General features: G+C 36.5%; 1 protein-coding gene across 6 annotated transcripts; it reads right to left on the reverse strand.

Moving 5' to 3' along the window:
* Positions 1-26,170, reverse strand: MBIP (MAP3K12 binding inhibitory protein 1). 6 transcript variants are annotated; one of them, XM_032404969.1, is made up of 9 exons: positions 26,029-26,170; positions 22,148-22,267; positions 20,153-20,377; positions 19,969-20,065; positions 16,968-17,033; positions 16,573-16,725; positions 12,428-12,525; positions 6,441-6,479; positions 1-4,951 (listed from the first exon to the last, which is right to left on the reverse strand). In XM_032404969.1, exons 1-9 carry the CDS (start codon positions 26,110-26,112, stop codon positions 4,844-4,846), a joined length of 990 nt encoding a protein of 329 aa, XP_032260860.1. In that variant the 5' UTR covers positions 26,113-26,170; the 3' UTR covers positions 1-4,843. The 6 variants fall into 6 exon arrangements, with proteins under 6 accessions (XP_032260860.1, XP_032260859.1, XP_032260858.1 ...); XM_032404968.1 differs by having other exon boundaries at positions 1-4,948; positions 25,984-26,170; XM_032404967.1 differs by having other exon boundaries at positions 25,984-26,170.

Below are 26,170 nucleotides of genomic sequence, written 5' to 3' on the forward strand. Positions count from 1 at the left end.
TATTTTAGAGTTACATAAATATGAAACAGGCAATGTCAGTTGAATGTGACCAACTGCTCATCACTTGCCGTGTGTGAACCTGGAACATATCCATCTTATAAATAGTAACTCTAGATTCCAAATACATTTCTATTAGGTTCAAGCTTATCTTTACTTCTGGTTCTTCTTGCACTTGCATCCTGAAAATGCAAAACTGATGACACGATTTTGTTGAAGAAGGATGGCAATTATTGGAAAACATTTTAATTTTTAGATTTATAAGCAATGACAATGACTAATCCAATAATTTTTTCATTTCCACATCACTTCTTTTCAATCACCTTTGTATACATAGTTGCTTCAGCGTTTTTCAACTTAGGAACTATAAAGTAAATTTTGGTGCATAAACATCATAAAAAGTGAAAGAATACAGCCACACCACCCATCTAGCAAAATTAAATAGTGCAGGTCCTTGTAAAATTTGCATGATGAAGCCCATCCTGTTGAATAAGTGGATGAGAATACCAGATTTTCTAATTGTCCTTAGAAATATATGGTTTACTCCTCCATTCTTAAGTTTCAGAGAACTGATTTAGAATCATGGTCTGATATTTTGCTTGCATGGTCAATCCCATCAGCATCATTAGGGTCCAGAGTACTGCCCTCTGTCTCTTTGCATTTACCTTCTGATTCCTTTAATAATTGTAGAAATTCTGCTGTTAATTTCCTTCTACTTGCCATTGTAGTCAAAACAAAGAATTCTAAACTATTAACCATAATCATCAAAAGCCTTTAAAAAAAAAAAACCCAAAACAACAAATTCTAAAAATGGTGTCTCTCCAAACTTTTATATCTTCTTGAAAGATAATGCAGTACTTTGGGCAATGCTATATGAAAACTGAAGGATGATCATTTATTTTACTATTACATACTATTACATTCTTCTAGGGGATTCCATCATTTTTCCATTTCCTTACTATTTTAGTCTTTTAAAGCCTAGTTGGAAATAATTGATTAGTAATGATTAAATAATTCCTGGGATGATGAAATAACGTATTTCAAAACATGTAGGAAGAATTAAATCACTGGGATCCCATCATGTATCTTAGAGTTATAAAAGGGTCCAGTGGACCTATATGGGAATTGAAAGATAACAGTTTTATTGTTTTTAAAAAGCACATTTTCTCTTTATCCCTTGGAGAATATTAAGACTAAAAGTCATGAAATAATCAATCTTTATATAGTTAGGACTGCTCAGAAAAAGAAATGCAGGGCTAAAATTTTGTTCCATGGGCTCATGTAGTATCTCAGATAAAGTCATGGGGGGGGAAAGAAAAGTATTTCTTAGAGAACGAAAAACTTTATAAAGGCCTAGATCAGAGATCAGAGATCAGCAGGGGCAGAGTTTCAGCCCATGCTTTCTTTGCTGAAAGTGCTCCTCATTCCTCAAAGGACTGGGTGCATGTGGCGCTCTTTGTTCTAGAATATCCTAACACTCAGGCCACAGGTAATTGGTCCAGGGGTCAACAGTTTTGAATACAAATTCCTTTTTTCAGATTTTGAATCATAATAAACAAACATGGGGCACTGGAGCTAAAGAGATAGGTCAGAGATAGCAGTACCACAGACCCCAAAGTCTTAAGCAAGACTAGATTGCAAAGCAGCAGAAAAGAAGACATTTTCAGAGAAATCAAGCTACAAGCAGAATGAAGTAGATATTCAGAATCCAAACAACGTGACCCAGTGAGGGGGAGATGGTGACAAAACCTGGCTGAACTTCCTGCAATTTGAATTTTTATAATTCTTTATAATACCCCTTTATGTAAGTTAGAGTTGGGTTTCTGTTTCTTGAAAATGACAGATCCCTAAAACAGAAATTAGTGCCAGCAGTGGGATTGCAAGTAATAGACTCTGAGTGCAAATGAAGAACTAGCTGTGGAGTCAAGGCAGAGGGATGGGGTAAAGGCAGGAGTGACAGAAAGGATTCCCTATTCCATGGAAAACTGGTAGAATGGAGGTAAGAGATGGCAAAATAACTAAACAATTGTCTAAAATCTCTTGGCACCCAAACCACATGTCAAGAAAGGCAAAGCTTCAGATTTAAAAGTTGTCAAATGTTGAAATGTAGGAGTGGGTAATTCCCTGTGGACATGATTAAAATGCAGTGGTGAAAAGTTTTCTATACCAGGTTGTCTGGCTAAAAGCAGATAGGGAAAGGCAGGAATTATGTATGTTTCTTAAAGGGAAGTCTTCTACTGAGACGACTGTTGAAGATGAGGTTCAGATACTCCCTAGGAATTTGGAAAAGCTCAGGGCTCAGGAGCCTAACTGAAGGTATCTAGCAGTAGCTAGAATAGTCTGGGAAACCTAGCCCTTTTCTGCAGGATAAACATGTTGATTACTATCACCCCTAGTAAATCACTTCCTTAGACTGGAATGTAATCTGTGGAGGGAAGGGATTTTTAGGGGTAGACTGTGGAAGAAGTGCTTTCTGTTCTGCAGCCTTTTCCCACTTTTCTCCTTTATTCTCTTGAGGACAGGGCCATTAAGAACAATGGGTCTAGGAAGAGCTGAATTAACAAAAATCCTGAGGGAATGGTCATTAGGTAGCCTGGTAATTAAGGAAGCAAGCTTACCCCCACAGAAATTCCTGGCATTGCCTTTTAGTCAAGGATGTACTCAAGAAAGACAGTGATTGAAAGCTCACTAAAATTCTGGGGTAGTTATCATCAGAAGAACCTTAGTCTTGAACAAGTACCTATACCAACTCACAGCAACATGGCGTTTAGTCCTAGTCTCTTCTGGAGGCTCTGACTCAAGTAGAAAGGATGCTGGCCCCAGACAATACTTACTCAGGTGGAGAGAGGTTGACTCGAATGTCCTTCACGCCTGAAGAACAATGGGAAAAGGAAATCCTTCTAATGGACAGATCCTGGGACCGTCAGGCATGATTTAGGAACTTACTCTGCTGCCAAGAGGGTCAAGAAACAGACTCAGGATCTTTATTATTTAGGGGCAGACTAGTGACCAGTATTTGATCCTTTTTTTCTAGGTTTTTTCCCTACCTCTAAGTCAACCTCTTTTTCTAATTGATCATTTTCATTGACGTTTTTCCTATTGTATTTTTGGCGTGGTGGTAGTAAAATGTGCCAGTAGACCCAGAGGAGGTCATTCTGGCAGGGTGGTGATTATGGTCACCAGATGGGGACTGAGCAGCAGCCGCTTGTAGCTGCACCTAGAATACTGGATCACGTTAGGCAAGACTATATATCTTGAAGGATGAGTTGTTCTGCAGAAAAGAGAAAGATGTTAGTGGAACTGACCTAGTTAGTCCACATCCATTTCTTGGGAATGATTCCAAAGCCCCCATTTTTTATCAGGTGACCCCACTTTCAAGGCTTCCACAAATAGTTGTGCAAGGATGTGTGCATACTGCATGTTTCTATGAGGAGGTCCTGCCCCATCATCCTGGCCACAGCTGACTGAGACCACTGATCACACTGAGTGAGCCTCAGTCTCAGGAGCTGAACTAAGAGATACCAAGAGGTAAGTAGCAGTCAGTGGAGTTGTGAGGTTCTACAGAGTTGGGTTCAGAGTCTGCATCATGGCGACTCAAAGGCATGAATGCCAAGACTATGGAGACAGGGCTAATATGTTACCCTGTACGGAGGAGCAGTAATGAAGAGGCCTTCAGAGAAATCAGTTCACAGAGAATAAAGCAGACACATAGATGCTTAGGTGTAAGAGAAAAAGAACAAGGGAGAGAGACAGGGAAAGAGGCACAGAGGAAGAGGGTGAGCAGAGAAGAAGGAAGGTAGGGGTTAGAGACAGAACTAGACATAGAAACAGCCAGAGGCAACTGCAGACACAGAGAAAGTTATGAACTGTTGGTGACCTCCTAGACACCACAATGTCCAGCTATACTTCTTGCAATTAAATTCCAGATTTTGGATTCTTTTTTAACAACTTCCAGTTTACAGGCTATTTTAGGTAGATTTCTGATTCTTGCAGCCAAACAATTCTTGACCTAAATATCTGCTCCTTGATTGTAGCTGCATCTTATTAAATGTTTAATTTGCAACTATGGAAATACATATACTGCCTAACGTAACTGGGAGGCTTTCGAGAGAGGGACTGTTGGTAACATCTAAAGACTTCCAAAAACAGACTTGGTTTTATACAGTAATGATAGCTAACATTTACTGAGCACTTCCCTTGGGCCAATTTCAAAAGCTGTGCATGAATGATCTCACCTATTCATGACAACTCTAGGTTTTATTACTATCAATCCCATTCTGCAGATACAGAAATTAAGGCACAAAGACATTAACTTGCTTAAGGACACACAGCCAGTAAGGGAATAAAGGTGGGATCTATTGTTTATTTGCATTAAAATTGACATTAGAGAAAAAAAAGTGTATGCATTCATTTAAAATTCATTTCAGTTGATAAATTTTTGTTGAATGCCTCTTATGTACAAAGTATGGATTTAAACTAATAAACTGGTTAATGGTGATGTTACAAATATAAAGTCCTTTTAAATAATCACTATTCAAAATAAATCTTCCTTTCTGTGGTACATACACACACACAAATATGTGCTTTCAAATTAAGTTTTTCAATTTCCAAAATACCTCCTTTAAAACAGAAGGGAATACATTCTGACAATGCTGTTTTTAATGCCTTAATCATTTCAAAATTCACTGGAATATCTGAAGATAACTTTGTGCAGGCTGGACTCACGTGAAAAGAAACCTTGACTTCAGAGGGAAGTCTACACTGATGAATACATATCCATTTAATTAACTGCAGTGTAAGTTACATGTATATAAAAAAGTCAAATGACAAGAATGAGAGGAGTTTTTCACGGAAGGTGGTGAGTAGCCAGGGATTCTGCTTCTCTTGATTTTCTGAGCAGGGCTTGTTTGAGGGCACTAATTTTTTCATCAAGTTCAGCCAGTGAATAGTTCTGCTGTAAACAACAAGAATACAGATTGCTGAATATGACTCTGAAATATCTTAATGCAGATAAAGTGCTAAATGAACTATAACTATTTAAAATATGGTAAATGTCTTTTTTTTCCTTCATGAGAATAATTTTTAAATTGAACTATATATGTTGACTATATCATAAATTTAAAGGCATAAAATAATAAGGCTTAAATATTTCTTACTTTCTTTCTCTTTCCTAATGACAAAGCTTTCCTGGACCTCTTATACTTTGAAAGGATTGTAAAAACTTTTTCTTTAACCTACTATTCTCATAATAGTAAAAAAATTAAACTTTAGGATTAGCTTAACTGCTGGAAATTCTCTTTTGATGGGTCAACTGCAATCAACTACCTCTCCTGGAAAAAATGGATGCTCTCAAAAATTTACTCAAAATTTTACAATTAAAAAATAAGTAGTATGCTACTCTTAAAAAATAAATCAAAGGGGCGCCTTGGTGGCTCAGTCGGTTAAGTGTCTGCTTTCGGGCTCAGGTCATGATCTCAAGAGTCCTAGGATGGAGTTCTGCATGAGGCTCCTTGCTCACTGGGGAGCCTGCTTCTCAGTCTCCCCCTGCTTATGCTCTCTCTCTGTTAAATAAATAAGTAAAATCTTTAAAGAAAAAAAAAAAATAAAAAAAAATTTTAAAGTTTTCTCCAACTCAAATTTTACATTACTGCCATTAACAGCTACCAGAACCTCACTAATTAAGATTCAACTAATTAATATAGTAGTACTATGGACAGTGGTGGGCTGAAGTCAACCTCTGCCAAACACCCTTTTTGATTTAGATGCTGCTAATTAGTAGTGTCAGCAAAGTGGGGAGGGGGTGGGGCGCCTGGCTGGCTCAGTAGGTAGAGAATGCAGCTCTTTATCTTGGGGTCCTGAGCTCAACCCCGCAGTTGGGCGTAGAGATTACTTAAAAGGTGGAGAGGGTGGGCTGGGGCGTCTGGGTCGCTCAGTCGGTTAAAGGTCAGACTCGATTTCAGCTTAGGTTTCAGCTTAGGTTGTGATTTCAAGGTTGTGATTTCAGGGTCGTAAGATCAAACCCCAGGGGCATAGGGCTCTGGGCTCTGTGATCAGCAGTGGGGGGGGGGGGTGTGTCTGCTTGAGATTCTCTCTCCCTCCCCTTCTGCCCCTCCTTGTGTGCTCTCTCTCAAATAAATAAATAAATCTTTTAAAAAAGGGGGGGTAAATTATCTGAGCATTTATTATTTTTCAGCATTTTGTAACTGACATATTTTGCTACAAGTAACAGCTAGACACTTTTATATTTGACCCCTCTGATTCCATGCCCTTGAAATAAAATTATTTCTTTAATTCAAATTCATAAATTTATACTGCCCTTTTTTTTCAGTCCTAAATGCCAGGGTATGATCTAAAAGCAACCGGAGTAGTAACTTTTATTGATAAGAGAGGTATAAAACTAATTAAACTACTTCAGAAGCCGCAATGAAAATTCAGTAACTTACCTGAGGTGGTTGAACTTTTCTTCTTTTTCCAGAAAAGCTCTAGATTAAAAGTAAAAAAAGTAATCAATGCTTAGAAAATTGAAACAATTTTCCTTTATAGAATACTAAACAAAATACGGAGAACCCTGGCAGAAACACAGCCCACAACTCTCCCCAAACACTAGCTGCTACTGACATCTGTCTTCTTGTATCTTGGAGGGTACCTTCCAAACAATGATATTAATAGTACATAGTAGTAACATCGAAGCAACATGCTCCTCTTGGCTCCTTCCCAGCTTCTAATGAGGGTAATTATGGAAGGAGATGCTCTGGGGGTTTTTTACTTAGTTTCCTTTTTTATAGCCTTTCATCCCAGAATACTGAACAAGTGAAGTGAAGCAGCATTAGACAGAGGAAAACACAATTTAGAGTGCCAGGCCAAGGGGTGAAAAGACACACATGCACACAGACCGTTGACTGACTAATGATCACTGTTGCTATTTGTGCAAGTGTGCCTCTCCACGGGACTCACGGGAATGCTGATCGTACCCCACTGGTCTTGTCAGTGACTGGAATGGGCATGGGCCCAGTTCTGGCCAATGGGTAAGAGGTCTGCTGGGGATTAGGGGGAGAGCTTCTGGAAAAAACTTCCTCACTTCTAAGAGAAAGCCCTCAAAGGAGGCAGTTCCTCTGGACACTGCTGTATCCAAATAGGACACCTGAAAGTAGCTGTCTTGCCATCTGCCTGGGGAAAAAGCCAACACCAAGCAGAACTGAGGGGGAAAGGTCCCAATTCTTCGACAACCATGATTTAGCCAATGAATCCATTACTGTGAAGGGTGTACTATGCTGAACTTGCTACTTTATAAGATAACTTGCGCACTGTTTAAGCCAGTTTGAGTTTAAATGTCTACAGCTTAAGCTGACAACATTCTCAGTGACATGCTGCTGAGCCTTTTAAACCCTGACCAAATGAATTTTTTTAGATTTTGTTCTTAGTCTCACAGAACCCCAACTTCTGAATGGCAAATTAGTATATTGGTACATTTGACAAAGAAACTGTCAATGTAGGTGGCAAAAATGTTCTCATGAACATTTCTGACCACTGAGATTTAGAAGAGAAGGTAAAAATTCACATTTCCCTTTGTGTCAGAAGGTGTTTCAAAGAATTTCAAGGTGTGCCTCTTATCAGTAGTTACTGTAAGTGGGAAATCATTAAGTGTTGGAATTATTAAATATGGGGGGAAAGGTGCTTATATAAACAGGTTCCTTCCTTTGCCAAACTGAGCTGGATAGCTGTGATGGGGCCCATAGGCAGGTAAGGGCTTAATGTTTAATTTTGGTGAGAAGACTCCTCAGTCTTCTACCTTCCCAAGAAGTGCCTTTTTACACGTACCTGATTAAAATATACTTCCCCCTGTAAAAAAATTAATTAAATAAAATGTACTTCCCCTTGTTTGCCTAAGAATTTAGTCTATATTGATAGTTTCCATGTCACTGAACAATCAGATTATTACTATATCACAAAACCAAAGTAAAAAGTATCAGAATGAGGAGAATAAGGACATCAGTGATTCAGTAACTTGAAAACAGCAAAATGGGATCTTTGGGGGCTTATTTTAGGTGTAGTGTCTTAAATATTTCTTCCCTTTTGAGTCCCATCCCACCACCTTGATTCGGATCTTCCTTTCTCCCCAGTATGGACAATATGTTTCCTAAACTCTCTTCCTTGATTCTGATCTCTCTCCAACTCAGACTTCATAATGCCACCAGACAGGAACCTAAATTATAGGTTTCTCTTTCTCAAAAACTTAATTGTGCACTAGTGATACTGGCATTGCAAACTGGTTAGTGTGGCCTTCAAGGCCCTCCAAAATACGTTTGCAATTTAATTTTCCAGCCAGATCCAGCTGCCACCTCATGTGTCAGGCCCACCATGCACTTGGACACGTACATGGCCTGTGCACATGCAGCTGACTCCCCTCTCTCTATTCTTTACAACCAGGAGTTACCATTATAGACTAGAGCTAAGATTCCACCTAGTCAGTGCTTTGGAACAAAGTTAACACACCTTCAAAAGTCCAATAGTGAATTATCAGCCAAACCCTATCCATTCTCACATTTATTGAGTGCCTACTATGGTCTATATGTTCAAAGATGAACAAGACACAGTGCCTGCCCTTCGGAGGTTCTATATGTGTGGAAAAACAGATGTGTAAACATATGATTATAAGTGATAAGTGCTATAAAATGAACAAGGTGCTATAAAAATGTACTTGTGAAGCATATTTACTGTTTCAAGGGTCATAATTTAAAATCAGTAAGTAATTCTTTGTAAATACGCATAAAGATTGTATGTCTTAAATAGTTTTATTAAGTGATGCCCTTAAAAATTTTAAAACATTACCACATTCAAGTCTTTCCATGTTGAATGTGAACAGTAAAGATCTTTCCAACTATTATGTTAAAAGGTGCAACAAAATACTAATCTTTGTTATAATTCCTGCTTTATATACATTTTTTTTTGGAGTTTTAGGTCTGTTTCATAACTGAAAAGAACTTCACATAGTCTACTTTTATATCTTTGTTATAATTCCTGCTTTATATACATTTTTCTGGAGTTTTATGTCTGTTTCATAACTGAAAAGAACTTCACATAGTCTATTTTTGTTCTATGAACCAAATACAATTTCCATATTTTTCTGTTAGCTTTTCCCTTTTCATATGCTGTGCTTCAGTGTTACCCATGATAACAAATCTCTATTCAACTACGAGTCTTCCCTGTGTTTAGAATTCACCTACATGTAAATCTGAATTAAACACATTTCATTTAAAATCTTTTCAGAGTTCAGAATTCAGTTTCTACAAAAATTCAATCCCTAAGAAATTTAATGGGCTCAAATTTCCCTTACTAACTTTAGAAGCTAGAAGACTATACAGCATATGTAGTCTTTTCTGTACACCTTTGAAAGATATGTAAAGGTATGTAATTGCCATGTGTGTCCTCCCAGCATGAGGATGGTGAGAGTGATAAATAACATGCTATGTCCTCTGCAGGGTGTGTGTAACTCCTCTCATATGCACAGACATTCCTAGCTCTGGATCTATTGCAAGCAAGGAGTGCAGCTCCCAAAGGTGGCACATTCATTCTATTATGGACGGGTGAGTGAGTGTGAGATCTTCTTTCCCTTTGGGCCTGTGCCATATTTATTCATAGACCTTGAGGGCAGAGTTAATCTGAATGTTTAAACTTTTTCAGTGTTTTGTGCTTCCTTGTAGCTCACTATTAACTTGGACATGTCATTTACAATACTAATCCAGAAGTGATCCTTCTAATCAAATATATATTGTTTAATAGAATTAGAAATATTTTTTTGAAGTACCAGTTTTATCACAGGTATGGCAACCTAACACATCCAGGCCAATTCTATTTACATTTGTAATGCTTCCTGCTGCTGAACAGTCTACCAAGTTGTAGACTTTAGGCCTCTGATAGTCTTAGTGTTCTTCCCCATTCTGTGTTTTAACTATCACCTCTACACAGACTCTCCCAGTTATACAAGTCCTACTCTTGAAAAGCTTACCTGACGGTTCTATCTGCATATCCTGATAGGACTTTAAATTCATATTTTCTCCCCAAGTATCTCCCCCTTCAGATTTTCTTATTTCTGTCAATGATGGTATATAATTTCTCCAATCAGGAAGTGGACTCACCCTTGCTCTATGTCTCTTTCCACAGCCAATCAATTATCAGTATTTGTCAACTTTATTTCCTATCATCTCTTGTGTTAATCTTTTCTATTCTCACTCTCTTGTCCTCCGTTTAGGATCTCACTTCACTCTAAGCTAGTATAATACTGTCTCCTTAATCTTAGTCTCTCCCTTCTCATTTACCTTCCAGAACAGTATTAGATAAATCTTCTAAATAATTTGCACAAGTTACCTCCCTGCTCAAGTGCTTTCAACAGCATTTAAACTTTAAATACTTTATACTTCCGGGTATAGCGTTTAAGGTCCTCTATAATCTGACTATTCTACCTCTTTAACCAAACACTCTAAACATTCTATGCTATCTATAAGAGATCCCCCAAAACAAGATTATGATTTGAAGGGCTGTTCTTTTGTTAACCAAGTTCAATAATAGGTAGATGTTAAGCTTTATAAGTCAAAATCAAAGAGATTAATGAAGGAGCAAGATCTCTCTGGAGGTATCTAATACTAAGATACTCTCTTGTAAGATCAATTCTATGTTAACAAGGACTATATTAACGAAGTATGAAATTGAAATAGGAAAATAACCTGCTAGGGATTATTTAATGAAGGCAGCTTGAATGGGAACAACATACAGTACACTGTTAGAGGAAAAAGCATAAAATCTTTATCAAGTTTTCTAGGAAGATACCTTCAAAGAATAATCCTAAAATTGGAAAGACCTTTGTAATTATTTAGTACAACCAAGAAATCTTCTAAATTAGACAACTGAAAGCCAAAGGAACTTTGTGACTTACCTACATTTATACAGCTACTTCATACATGGTTTCTGAAACTAAATAAATGCTAATAGTTACTGAGGTTTTACCATGTGCTAGGCAGTGTGTTAGGTGCTTGACTGGTATTATCTCACTTAATCCTTGCTTCAGCCCTTGGAACTTTAGTAAACCTCATTTTACATTTGAGGGGAATAAATCACTAAAACTCTTTCTCTAAATTTTTGATCTTTGGGTTTCACTGCTCACATTTGTTATGTAACCTGCCTTCTTCATCTGGAAATACTTCTTTTCTGTACCTTACTCTAATACCCAATTTGCCACTTCGGAAAAACTAAGTGCTATACCTAAAATAATTTTAATTGTATTTTTACCAGTGACTTGTAATGATTCATGCTAACATGAGTTATTTTACATAGTTTTTCAGATAGCAGTTTTAGTAAAATTTTCACTAAAAATTTAGTAAACTGGGCGCCTGGTGGCTCAGTTGGTTAAGCAGCTGCCTTCAGCTCAGGTCATGATCCCAGGGTCCTGGGATAGAGCCCCACGTCGGGCTACTTGCTCAGCGGGGAGCCTGCTTCTCCCCTGCCTGCCACTCCCCCTGCTTGTGCTTGCTCTCTGGCTCTCTCTGTGTCAAATAAATAAAATCTTAAAAAAAAAAAAATTTAAAATTAAAAAGTTACTGAATTAAAAAATTTTGTTCACTTTTATATTATTTAGTTCTTTCTAATATGGCGCTGCTTAAAAAAAAAAAAAGAAAACCAAAAATAAGTAAAAATTTAAAAATACGCCCCCCCCAAAAAGAAAACCAAACCTCAGAAAAAGCAGGTGTTATGTATAATCACCCCAAAAGACTGAGGAAAATAACACAATGACCTCAGGATCACTTGTCTAAAACCTGCTGATATGACAAAATAGAGACTTATCAGCACAACATTGTTTCTTAATGTCCTTGGAAAAGGGGATAAGAATGAATGAATAAAGAAGTGCTAGAGTTGAGGAATTAGACAAATACTGACTAGTCTTTCAAAAAGTTTGTTGGTTAAGGTAAAGAAAAAGGGTGGCAGATGGAGGTGTTTGTTTGTCTAGTATGGAGGAGAAATGCAAACATGTATGAGCTGAAGGAAGGAGTCTGTGGACAGGGAGGGATTAAAGAGACAGAAAGGGTAACTGACAGAGCAGGGTCGCAGAGGAAGCCCTTGTTCTACAAGATAGCATGGTCACAGTGACAGGATTGACAGCTACCTAGGCGGATTTATTATGCCATGGAAATGGCTCAAGTTCAAGAATTTGGGTGATATATAATAAAAGTACCCCCTTTAAAATAATTATGAGTCTTATAAATGTAATACTCGGAATCACAATTTTTTAAAAAAACTAGTTAACTCCTACATAGGACTATGTTCATCGTTGAATTATTAAAATGGTGTTTCGCCTGTAGCAGATAAATGAGTGAACTGTGGTAACGATGAAGCATCGTAAAATAAACAGTATTATATTTTTAAAGACGCTTATACTTACTATAGATTGAAAATATTCAGGAGAGATTCCTTCCAGTTCAAGGATTTTATCCTCAAGTTTTTTAATTCTCTGATAAATGTCTCTTGGCACTGGACCACCTAAATACATTAAGAAAAAATTCTGAGATACTATTGAATAATTCTTCTTACAAATTTTATTCTTAAAATACCATGCAGGGGCAGCTGCATGGCTCAGTCTGTTAAGCAGATGACTCTTGATTTTGGCTCAGGTCATGATCTCAGGATCCTTGGATCGAGCCCCGTGTCAGGCTCCCTGCTCAGCCAGGAGTCCGCTTCAGGATTCTCTCTCTCCTTCTGCCCCTCCCACTGCTCTCTCTCAAAAAAACAAAAACAAACACATGCAAAGAAGATACGCAGAGGAATGCGAAATATTTAAGCTTGAGAAGATAATGAACAAGAGTAAAATAAAATGAAATCCTTAGCTCACATTTTCAATATTATACATTATGGGGTATATTATTCTATTGTACCGCTCCTCAAGCCCCATTTATGCTTCCTGTTTTGCCAGGAGTTTTATTTTATGTTAAATTCATTACAAGCTACTGAAGAGTTCCTGTACAGAACAATTTGTACTTCTGAGAATATGATAGTTCCTTGCGAGGAGAAAAATGCACAGGGACACCTAACAGTTCAATTCAGTGACTGCAGTATGTCTTTATCACTTTCTTCAATTCATATTTCTCCTTACATGCCACATTTCCTCCTTTAACCTAAAAGAATATTAAAGAAGAGCTTTATCATAATTCTTAATTAACAAACTTTCTGTGGAGGGGGAAGATAAATTAAGGTTATTCAAATTTCAAGGTTATGATTATATTCCAAATCCTCTTATTTCTTGCACCGCAATGTGACCATTCTGTCTAGACCCCCACCAGCTCTCTATGGATACTACAACCTTCAAATTGGTCTCCTTGTTTCTGCCTTGCTCCCAGAGTCTATTCTCAACACAGCAGTGACCCTTTTAAAATGTAAAAGTCAGATAGTGTCATTTCTCTGCTCAAAACCTTCTAGTACCTTTGCATCTCACTCAGATTAAAAACCAGAGCCTTTACAGTAGTATCCAAGGTCCTACACGATTTGGACATTCTCTCCACACCCTTATCATTCTAGCCACTTGATTCCTTTTTTCTGTTATTCAAGTAGGCCAAGTACTCTCACCTGTGGTTCCTCTGCCTCCATATTCACAAGGCTTGGTCTCACCAGCTTTGGGTCTGGGCTCAAAAGTTACCTTATCACCAGGGCCTTTTCTGACCACCCTTTAAAAAATACCAGTGTTACAACCCCCCCTCCCCCCGCAATCCCTATCCTTTCTGTAATTTTTTTCCAAACCATTACTACTACTGGATAGTCCTATATTTTGTTTATTTATTGCCCATTTCTCCACTTTAATGTAAGCTCCAAGAGGGCATAATTTTGTTTTGCTCATTGCGTATGGCTGTGCAGCTTGTGCACTGCACAAACCTAGAAACCATCAGTTCACAAACTACACAGGTGCTCAATATTTACTAACTGAATGAATACATAATTAGATAATCATTATTCAATTAAAGCATATGGGCAAATTTTCATATCAAAAGTATCAACTTGTTAAATACGAAAAATCTAGAAGTAGGTTTCTTTTTTGAGAATGTTTACCTTAGAGTCTGGGTCATTCTTGCTCTTGAGTAAGGTAAAATGAGTAACTTATTCAATTGACTTTGCTCTTGCTGCCCTCTTTACCTAGAATACCCTATGGCTCAGCTCTGTATCTTTCAAGAGCCAGTTCAAGCTTCACTGATTCAGTGAAGCACTGCCTGAAATCTCTTCACATGGAGGCTCCTTGTGCCCCACCATACGCTTCCTTCATAGCCCCGTAACATTCCACTTCAATATTATTCTTTCTTCCAGATTATAAAGGTCTTGAAGCTAGGGACCGCAACTGTATCATTTTAGTATCCCTTGTGTCTAAAATAGCACTTGGCACATAGCAGGCATTCAAAAGATATTTTTCATAATTAACCACCTGATATTATTAGACTTCTTTATATACAGAGAGAGAGAGAGAGCCCGTGCAAGCCAGGGGAGGGGAGAGGCAGAAAGAGAGAGATGTGGCTGGGGAGGGGGGATCCCAAGCAGGTTCCATGCCCGGTGTGCAGAACCTGACGGGGCTCAATCTCACGACGCTGAGATCATGACCTGAGCCAAAAATCAAGAGTCGGACGCTTAACTGACTGAGTCACCCAGGCACCCTGATACTATTAGACTTAATAAGCCAATCCATCCTTTTTTCAGTTGTTTTTTTTTTAATCCATTTAGTTATGGGGGAGGGGATTAATTTTTAATGCTAATCTCTTATTACCCTTGAAGTTTTACTCAGTCCCATCTTCTTTTACTTCCACTCAGCAAATACTCCAGCTAGACTGCACTCAGAAATTCCCCAACCAGATTTGTGTGCCTTAGTGCTTTTTGCAGATGGTATTCCCTCTTTTTGGAATAATTTGCTCCTGCCTGCTGACAAATTCCTACTAATCTTTCAAGGATGCAAATGTCACTTCACCAGGGGTACCATCTCTTGACTTCCCCTGAAAGAGCTGAACACTAACTTTGTGTACCCACTGTACTTTGCATATGATCTGAAAAGGTGAAATGAGCTCATTTAAAAACTCCTGAATACCTGTTTTGTGCCAGACACTGCACTAAGCACAGAGTTAATGAACATGAGTTTGCTCTCGCAGACCTTACTATCTATCAAGGGGAACAGACATTAAACACACACAACTGTGATAACTGCTATAAAGGAGGGCAGGGAGTACCAGGTACTACTGAGACTACATGAAAGGGGAGTCCATACCAGTCTGGGATCAGGACGGGAAAGTGTGGGCAGGAGAGAAAGCCTTGGTGAAGGCCCTAGGACAGCAAAATGAGTGGGAGTTGGGAAGCCCAGAGATAGGGCTGGAACTATAGATGTAGATCATGCTACTTAAAATTACAATCCCCTCCCATCCCAAGCTCCTTTCTCTTCTCTTGGTCAAGCTGCTTTTATCTGTAGCTCTTCTTGTGTAGCATATAATTTATATACTAGAATTTTTGTTCACATGCATTCTCAGTGCCTAGAATAGCACCTGGCTTATAGTAGGAACTTAATACCTATTTGTGGAATAAATGAATAAATACTAAGTTTGGTATGCACATAAGGGTAACAGGAAACCATGAAAGAATTTTTAGCTGGGGAGTAGCAAGATCAGTAAGATCAGAACTTCAGGAAAAGCAATTTGGCCACTGTACAGAATTGGTCTTGAGGAAGAAATCTAGGGGCAAAGCAACCAGCTGATATCCTTCCATCAGTCCAAGGCAGTGAACACAGTGACTTCAACTGGAGTAGTAGCTGTGGAAGTAGAAAGAAGTAGGTAGATCTGGGAGATATTTAGAAGACAGAATCAACAGGATCTGGTGACTAAATGGGGAGGGAGACTCAGGCTTTGCAGCCAGTTAAGACTGAGGTTTGATTTCTACTTGTCATTACTACCTTGGGCATGTTGCTTGAGCTCTCTGAACTCAGTTTCTTTATCTGACAATAACAGCACCAACAACTCACAAGGGTACTGAGGGTACTGTTAAATATTAAGTTAGTTGACATGTATCAATACTTTGAGAGTGACTGGCACTTAGTATTATTCGATAAATGTTAGTTCACTTCCCCTATGGCATTTACGGATTTATATGCTTATTCTGACTGAAAGATCCTTGAGGACTAAGATCACACTTAGCAATACTTTGTACCTAGCACAGTGGGGTGAGAAGAATGAGACACAGTCGTGGTTAAGTTATGAAATTGGTGGCAGGAAAAAGATTACATTAATTTTCAGCTGTGACTTAATAAACTGAGAATGTCAGGACCTATTTGGAATCTATTCCCATTCTACTAACAGTCTCAAGCTGGTGAGAAGTGTAAGAGGAGGAAGAAGAGCATAAACACATGAACTGTGGATTCCTTGAGAGTAGGGACTATGCTTATTCATTTTTGTACCAACCAGAACAATGTTTTGTACATGGCAGATGCTCAATGAAAATTTTGTAACTAAATAAATTGGAGTTTAACTACTGACAAAGGTACATTCATGGGGCACCGCCCAGCATTCTGCTTACCTGTCTGCAATCTCAAGTGAGCCTCAATATTTTGTAGTCGTTCTTCGACAGCCTGATTACCACAATCTCGGAGCAAGCTGTTAGGTTTATGACCTGACGCTTGAATTCCTTCAGGTCTAGTCTGTGGTCCGTATGTATTCACAACTCTAGAAACTAAATTAAGAAACTTTTGAAATATAAATTTAATAGGCTTGAAAGTCAGAAATTCTATCTCCCTAACAGTATTTCATATTCTTTTTATAAAATCCATCTGACCATCAAGCCAAGTACGAAGGCAAGACTTTTATTTTATTTTAAAATAAACAAAATTTAGATAGCAAGTGATTTCTACTTCATTTTGCTTATAATCTAGAATAAGCTTCTGACAATGATGAAGATATGTAGTGGATACTTACCTTTTACATGACTTTTAAATCCCGGGTAAGGAGTAAAAACGGCATCAGTTCTTGCACAACTGTTTTCTAAGGAGAATTTAGATGAGTATAAGTTTAAGTACATTCTTAACTTTAAATGTATGAGATTCTGATAAATTTCCAATAATTCATATTAACATACTACTCATAAGAAAATTATTTTAAATAATAGTAATTAAATCACCATCTCATACAAGATAAAATATAGCGAACTTTCCCCTCTAAAATTTATAATCTTTAATCTTATCTAATTTTCAGATTTGTATATAGAAAAGTCCTTAGCATTAAATGGCATAATTTAATTTTTAATAAATACTAATATCCCCCCCAAACCATCTGGGTCTTTGGAGAAAATATATTTTATAGAGAGCATTTTAATTCTAAGCCAAAGAGACATTATTCCCTTCATTTCATCATAGAAATAAATAGAACTCATTACTTTTACTGAAAAACCTTTTTTAAAAAATTCAGCATTTTAGTATTATTTACTGATCAAACTAAGGATCATCTAATAAAAAGGATTAATTATACATTTAACACATTTTTATTTCAGAACTCCACACAGGGTGCCTGGGTGGCTCAGTCGTTAAGCGTCTGCCTTCGGCTCAGGTCATGATCCCAGGGTCCTGGGATCGAGCCCCACATCGGGCTCCCTGCTCCGTGGGAAGCCTGCTTCTCCCTCTCCCACTCCCCCTGCTTGTGTTCTCTCTCTCGCTGTCTGTCAAATAAATAAATAAAATCTTTAAAAAAAAAAAAAAAAAGAACTCCACACAAAAGAGATCTTGAAACCTCAAGAATAAAACATACTTTTCCACTTTATTTAGGTTTCCAGTGCTCATTTTAAAAAATCTCTAACAAAAGCTATCTATCTCTTTCCAGACCACTCTTTTCAAAAAATGCAATTTTAGTAAAAATAAGTTGTAAAAATTTGTTCTAATTTTTTTCTAAGTTGAAAGGTATAATTTTTTTTTTTTTCAAATTAGGTATCAACAAATAAATTACAAACCCGGGGGAAAACTGGAATAATGCTAATAACATAATATAAAAATGTTTCAAATATTATATTTAAAATGACATTAAGTAAAACTATGTATTGCAGTAAATTTCTTGAAAAATTCCCCTGATTTATAATAAAAAATAGATGGTAAAAGAGATACTGGAAGAAAATTTTTTTTCCCTATGGAATTTTTTTAAAAATCTATTGTTTATACTTAAGTCAGACTGACAGGTATCAAAGGAATACACTAACACATTACAGTACATTCATATTTTTTTCAGTCTAAGTTTCCTTAATAGTTCTGCTGGCAAATCAAATTATGTGAATATAATTCCAAATTCATCTTTTATATATAGATACTAAACAGAATCATTTTCTTTTTCTTTCCTTTTTCTTTTGAGACACATCAATATACGTTTAAAGGGCCATCACTTCTCCATTCTCTTTTTACCATCTCATGGGGCTAAGGGTTAAAAAAAGAAGCTATCATCCATTCCAGAGTTATATTCCAAGTATATAGACTAACTGACCCATCAGTGAGAAATTCAGCATGGTGTGAAGATAGTGAATGTATGAGTGCTAGTCCCTGTCCACAGCAATTCTTGCTAGCACTGTTTTGAGCCAGCAAGGGATTGAATGGGCCAAGGAATCCTGCTGAGCATTTCAATTCTTGTCAATTTCTATCCCCTGGTGGTTTATAATAATAGAGTTAGCAGGGAGAACAGAGGAATAACATTAGTGACACATGTGCTTGCTCCCTCAACAAACCCTTTCTCATGGGTTGCTTGCAGTTGGATGGATTGTAGTACCTGAGATTATGCCACTACTGTACCTGTTTTAAAAAGCTAACAGGAAAATATACTAAGTCTAGAGAGACGCATGTATAATGTTAACAGCAGAAAAGGCTGAATTTAGGACCCACTTGAGCCTGTATTATTTCATTATTAAGAGAATCAGTGTACCAATGTAAGAGTCAATTCTAGGTTCATCTGACAATTCTGTATTCATAATAATTAGCTAAGAGATGTTAGAGGCAACAAGAAAAATGTTCATTCCAATTAGGAACTCTTCTCCATAATTTTTTCTAAGAACTACTTGTTCTGATTATTACTATGATGCCTGAGTACGATCTATGCCAGTGTTTTGCAGTATTCTGTATTCTGCAGCATACCTGCAGATCTGTAAATACACTATAGCATCAAGTAAAGAGGAAAAGGAGAATCTGATGAAAAACAGCAAATGTATACACTATGAGAGAAAGGAAAAAAGCATAAGACACCACAGTCTTGATGACAGATTGCTTTTATCATGACAGAAAACATTTCAAAAAGCTCAGGAGTAGTGAGAAAACTGCTCCCTCTTGAGGAGTATTAACTTTACTAAGTTTACTTATATATTAATACAATTTCAAAAGTACACTTACAGGCTCGAAATTTATATAACTTAGTTCCTTCTTATTAGTGAGACTGAAAAATGCTGCCACCCATACTTCATCTTCATTTCCCAAAGAAACTTTAAAAAAGAATCTTCACCTGTGGTAAACATGAGCCCTTTTATGTCTGCATTTATTAGATTTTTGCTAACCAAAATGAAACCCATTTTTAAAATTTTTTTTTTTGAAAATTTTTATTTTATTATTTTTTTATTTGAGAGAGAGAGCAAGAGAGCACAAGACGGGATAGAGTCAGAGGGAGAAGCAGACTCCCTGCCGAGAAGGGAGCCCGTTGCGGGACTCGTTCCCGGGACTCCGGGATCATGAGCTGAGCTGAAGGCAGCCGCCTAACCAACTGAGCCACCCAGGCACCCTGAAGCCCATTTTTACAATGTAGTCTTATTAAATAGAATTTCTGCTGCCTGTTTCTAAATAAACCTGTGAAATAAATTGTGATTTAATGTTACTCATTTTTAAAAACAAATGAAAAATCAGAGCAACTCTAAAAACTGTGCTTAAAATCCTATGAAAATTAACTTCTTCCAGGTAGTTACCTTGATTACAATCAATAACATTGCAAAATTCCCTGACGTTGTTTTCATTGATTTCAGCTTGCTTTCTTTCAATAAATGCAGATATTCGTCTGTCAATCTATAAACAATAACGCATGTTTTAACAATTTGAGCATAAGATTTAAAATAATACTCTTCCCCCCCGCCCCCAATAAAACCTTCTTACTTCTGCTTTTCCAGCCTTTATTTGAACTACTTCTGGATCAAAATGGATCTGTGTCTTTTTCACATCTCCTAAATCACAATCTTTGTGCTTTTCTTCCTCTTGTAGGTCACTAATGGGAAATTTGGCATTTACTTCATTCTTGTTCCCCGTTTCTGTTTTTTCTATCTCTCCAACAACAGTTGTATTCTCCTCTTTAATCAGAGGCTGAAGTTTTGCTAAAAAAGGCTGAGAAGAACACAATTCCATCTGCAGAGGTTCAAACTAATCAAAATTAATTACACATTTAACATTTATATAAATTTCTGCTAAGTAAACACATTATTTAATATCAATTAACTACATATAAAATGTTGGCATATCAGGATACATAGATCTGATCACATGTAAGTGTTTGCTGTTCTCTGCTATTGTGACATTATCATTTGGTATAAATCTGTTAAAAAAAAAAAAAAGAAAACCTGAGGAAATTTAAAATTTTCTTTGAGGGAATCATTCTGTCACTCATCTTCTATTTTGTGCCAAATCAAAGCCTCAGCCTCTGGCACCAATGCCACTTAATTAACATGTCATTCAAATGCCTCCTCAGAACACTAAGGCTTAGTATTTTTCCTCCTTAACATGAGAGCCAGTGCTCTCACTCAGCAAAGCCCTGCATTATCACTGTATCACTGGAGATTCTCCACTTGAAACTGCAGTTGGCCAAAGTGAATGAGAGAGCATAGACATGAAATATATAGGTGTTATGCTGAGTGAACACTCAGGCTTTTCCTGACATGGCAAGGTATCTTCTTAGGTCATGAAATTAAATTTTTAAAAAGAAAGTGAACAAGGAAAAAAAAAAACTACCAAGATCCACAGCTGAAAAGAGATATATGCCTATCACTATACTAGAGGGGGTTAAAAAAAAACAACAAAAAACAACCCTATTGTATAATGTAAATTATACTACTCACCTCCCTCCCCCATTAATCAGGCCTCAACTGAGTTCTATCACTCATTATTTCTGTCCTTTAATATTAGGGTTAACTATTTCAACATGAAACAGAGTTAAAATTTCCCATAAAGTCACTGAACAGAGGGCTGAAAATTAATGTTTATTCCATTAATCAAAGCACACCCATACTTGTCAATGTTCCAGTTATTTTTTCATACCTGTACTTTTGCTTCCCTTGTTTACTATACCAGGTACTCTTCTGAAACCTTGTAACATCTTAATAGCAGTAAAATGACCAATCCAAATAGTTCTTCCACTTACCTTTTGACACTCTGTATTTTATACTTTGATTAGAGATAAACTGCAAACTTACAATTATAATTGCAGAGATGTTCAATTGGAAACCAGCAAGGTCATAATACTGTTCAATTACTGAACTGAAATATTAAAAAAATATAGCAGTACTATTATAAATAATTCAATGTTGATTTCTAATATAGAGGATGAATTATTTCAAAGTGTTAAGAAAAAGAAAAGATAAAATAGTGACTGGCTACTTACTAAGATGAGACATTAATGTCACAGAAATTACTTTCTTTTTAAAAACTATGCTGAAACTGTTTAATTGCAATAGACACTCCAGGATGTGTCATGCTGGGATAATGCCACTTCTTGAACCACTGAAAGCACTCCATGAGCCTCCAAACTCACCCAAGGCATGGAATCATTATCATAGCATGACACACACCTGCCGTGTCTTATTGCTTAATTATAACCCACCATAGATGCAACTGTATTGAATTTTCAGTGCAAGTCTAGAATTGAATAGAATTGCATTCATTCAGTTTTCATAGCCACATCGGCCTATTGAACTATATTCCTGAGACTGTCCAGATCACTATATAAATTAACAGATTTGGATCTAAAGTGGCTGAAGTAACCTTTTATTGATTAACACTATTAATACAGTGGTAAGAACTGACAAATACTCTAGCTTATAATTTAACTATCATTAATTTCTATTCTCAACACTGACTTAACATTTTTAACAAGAAATTTACCTGTAAATATAAAACATGATGCTCAAGTGCACTAAAGAGCAAAGCGGGCTGGAATGCCGAGAGGCTCTGGAGCTTGTTCCAATCGATTGTAATTTTCACCACATCATCTCTGAGGTTAAGCTTCAAAGGGGCAAACCAGCAACATCACAAAAATTACACGATTAAGCTGTGTATATGGGATGTCACAAAAATAGTATTTCTTTAGAGTAACATGCCTATTTAGCTCAAAGTTATCAGATTTTTAATGATACATTAAAATGCTCTACCTAGTTACCACTTTAAAAGGCCAAGAGAGATGTAATTTTCATAGAAAAAAAAACAATGATATCTCATTCTAATTCTATTCTTGGGTCTGTGTAATGGGACCATCTTACAGGTGAAACCATCCACGAAAGATGGAAAGATGAGGCTTTTTTGATACTTCATTATCTAAAACCTTTGGATGAGGGCCAAGTATTTCTAGCTCAGAGCACTAAACAGAAGGGGCAGGCACATTTATGAAAGTTCTGATATAAACATTTCTTTTTGTTAAATATGTACACAAAGACATAACTGATATATATCACTATTCTGATGTTTTCTGAATCACATTATCGTTTTCAACTTTAACCAATTTTAAAATAATTTAAAAATCAACATTCATACATATTATAAAGCCTAGGGATAAATGGCAACATGTTTATATACTTTAAATAAAAAACTGTAATCTAGCTGTGGAAATCTGAAAGTGAAAAACAAATAGTCTTCCACAATAGTGAAATAAATGGTCAGAGACTGAATGGAATGGCTAGATCTTTCGCTAAATAGTATTTTCTAATACTTGTGAGGGCTTGTCATATAAAACTTCTTATAAGTTGGCTATATGTGACCTATTAGAATAAATTATATACAGAAAACTACCAAGAACCCAAATATAAAATTAATATCAAAATCAGTGAAAATTTTAGAGGGAAAGCCTCCATCTCTAGGCTTCCAAGTGAATAAAAGTGAACCTCCATAAACTTTTCTAGGTATATGTGTTTATAGCATACTATAAAAATATGCTGCATGGTAGAATTAAATTTATTGTTTTTTTCAGAAATCATTTATTGAAAGTCATGTTTTCTACAAAATAAAGGCAAGTATTACATTAGTTCAAATACAGATGTTATGAGTTGTGGTTATAATAAAACAAAAAGATGAATCACTGTACAAAGAACCAGAGATCCAAAGTTACCAAAAAAGGCACTATATTGAATACTATATGACAAAAATTTACCACCCTTTACATGAGACAAGAAACATTAAAAGTCTATATCCGATAAGTATAAAGAAACAGGAAGTCTTGGATAGGCTGCACTGGCAAAGATTAGTTTATAATCACTAAGGTTTTACATTAAGATTACTGCATTAATCTTAGTTTATATTAATGCCCATAAAAATTTCATCAGACAACAACTTATGTATGGAAGTAAACTATTACTGTACTTCTACAGTCCTCTTAAGACTGTTAAAATCAGTTGATAACAAATTTATGAATAGTTTAGGGATAACACAGACAAATCCTCAACCAAAGTAAAGCATCAAATTTTCTAGAGAAAATAATAACTTACAGAAAATAAATCTTAATGTTGGGATCATATTCTTTCAATTTAACATAATTATGTAAGCCTTTCAAGCACAATTAAAGATACTTGTTTTTTTTTAAGAAAACCACATAATAATGATATTAATGAACTTTAAAATTATCCCAATATATCCAACTATTTATTCAAGAAATTCCCTATTAGTAATATGAGTTCTATGCATTTTTACCCTTTATACTTGTAATTGTAAACCATTCACCCAAAAATGTATTAGTCTGACATTAATAAGGACTATTTAAATATGCGCTTCCAGTAAAAACTTAAATTAATATGAAAATCCAAGCTAACAATAAATAATGCTTCAACTTGGTAAAATGAGCCATGCAGAGGCAAGCAATAAGGTTAAAACCAGTAAATTTGAAATCTGGGATACTTTTTAACATTCAATTTTATGTTTCCTATTGAGGAGAGCCAACAATATAATGATACTATGCAGAATGAAATTAAGCGTATGGAAACTTTTTTTTTTTTTTTTTTTTGAAACTTACATTTAAAAAACATCTTGTAAACTTGTTGCAAAAGTAAATAGTGATTTTCCTCCAGGGGCAATTTTATAAGTATTGTGGCTTTCATTCTTATCTTTTAACAATACATCTCAAAATATAAAGAGTAACATCAAAATGGTTAGTATTTAATCGATGAGACAATGATTTAATTTTTTGACACTTATATAGATGGCTCCTTCACTGTGTCACGTAATCTTTCCAAATATTTACTCCAAACATTTTTGACAGGTGACATAATCACAAAATATGTATTAAAATTTGTAAATGAGTTTTAAAAATTCAGTATGCAATATATTTCAAAAGAAATGTTTAAATTATTTAATGTTACTTTAAAAAATATCCTACCACTGAAAATAAAACTTCTGTAAATTATAGGTGAGCATAAACTTTTTTCATCCTGACATTAAAATACAAATAAACCTTAAAACTCCAATGTCCAGGACATAAAACGTTCTTAAACCGTTAAACGATTACAGCTGTTGGGTGATAAGACTAAAATATTAATGTCCCCAGGTCTTTAAAAAATTTTAGTAAGTCCATAGCAAACAACTGAGTTCAAAAGTTACAACTTTTAGCAGATTCTATTAATAATTGTTCTGTTACACCAAACAAAATGTTAACTTAGAGTAATGCTTTTTTTAAGTCACGACAAACATATTAGGATTTTAAAAATACTGAAATAACCTTTTAAAAAATTTATTCTTCATCCACCCACGGCTTTTAAAAATAGTTTTTTTACAAATCAGACAAATGTTCTGCTTTCATAAAGGAAGTTAACATTATCTTTGACATAAAAGTCTGCTGTGCCTACTACATGCACTAGTACCAACCCCATAACCAACTTTTAGAGCTGGAAAATATTCCAAGATACAAGAGAAAAGATTTCCTTTTTAAAAGCAAACAAACTTATTTTCAAGTTGTTTCTCATTTATAGTATGCTTTGCATTTTACTTCATGAAACGAAGTAGTGAGTTGATTGGAATAGAATGTAAGGAGTACTTTTATTTAAATCCAATTTATTATGACATTTCTGCAGAAGCTGTTTATCAGCCAGTTAAATTAGTTAATAATTAAACGACGATTAAACAACAGTTCTGATGCAAACTGTATCAACCATGGATAACTCATCCAACTTTATGCAAGAAGTATTTACATTAATTCCTTTTATTTTCCTCCCCATATGAAAGGGTAAGAGATGCACACAACAACCAGAAGGAAAAAAAAGAAAGAAACCAAGTGACTCCTAAAAGCAAATCACCCAAAAAAGGCGGGGAGAGCTTTTCCAAAATTCTCAGGCTGTTACAAACCTATCAATTTCTATAATGAATTCACTGAAGGAAAGGGGATCGTGAGCGCCAGGCACCTTCCAAACCCACAAAGCTTTTTACACGTTCATTCTCTCCAAGCCTGTTCTTCTCGGAGCGGGTTTTTCACTTACACTACGCTCTCTCACTCTTGGGGAGAAGAGTTGCAAGGAAATCTCATCTGCAACCCATCGTGAACTAAGCCCGTACGGCCATCCTCACTCCGACCGCAGACTGCTGGGCTCGGGCTCCTCCTCCGGCCTCAGCTAGTCTGTCCTTATCCCCAGCAGCCCTCCGCAGCCCCCCGGCAGCCCTCCGCAGCCCCCCACCTCCGCTAGAGGAAAAAAGGGGGGAGGGGCCGGATAGTTCCCACACCCCTACTCCCACAGATCACCACTCACTTGTCCCACCAGGCTATGCAGAGAGCGAAAGAATTCGCAGAGCACCTCTTGGGAGAGATTAGGGCTGCAGCTCCGCTCCAGACTCCTGTCACCATTGCTCGAGCGACTAAGCTCAACGGCAGCAGCCATGACACCTTCGCAGGCTACCCCCGCCACCACGAAGTTGTGCTCACAACCCCCCCTCCTG

The sequence above is a fragment of the Phoca vitulina genome, unplaced genomic scaffold (assembly GCF_004348235.1).
Source record: "Phoca vitulina isolate PV1807 unplaced genomic scaffold, GSC_HSeal_1.0 scaffold7, whole genome shotgun sequence".
NCBI lineage: Eukaryota > Metazoa > Chordata > Mammalia > Carnivora > Phocidae > Phoca > Phoca vitulina.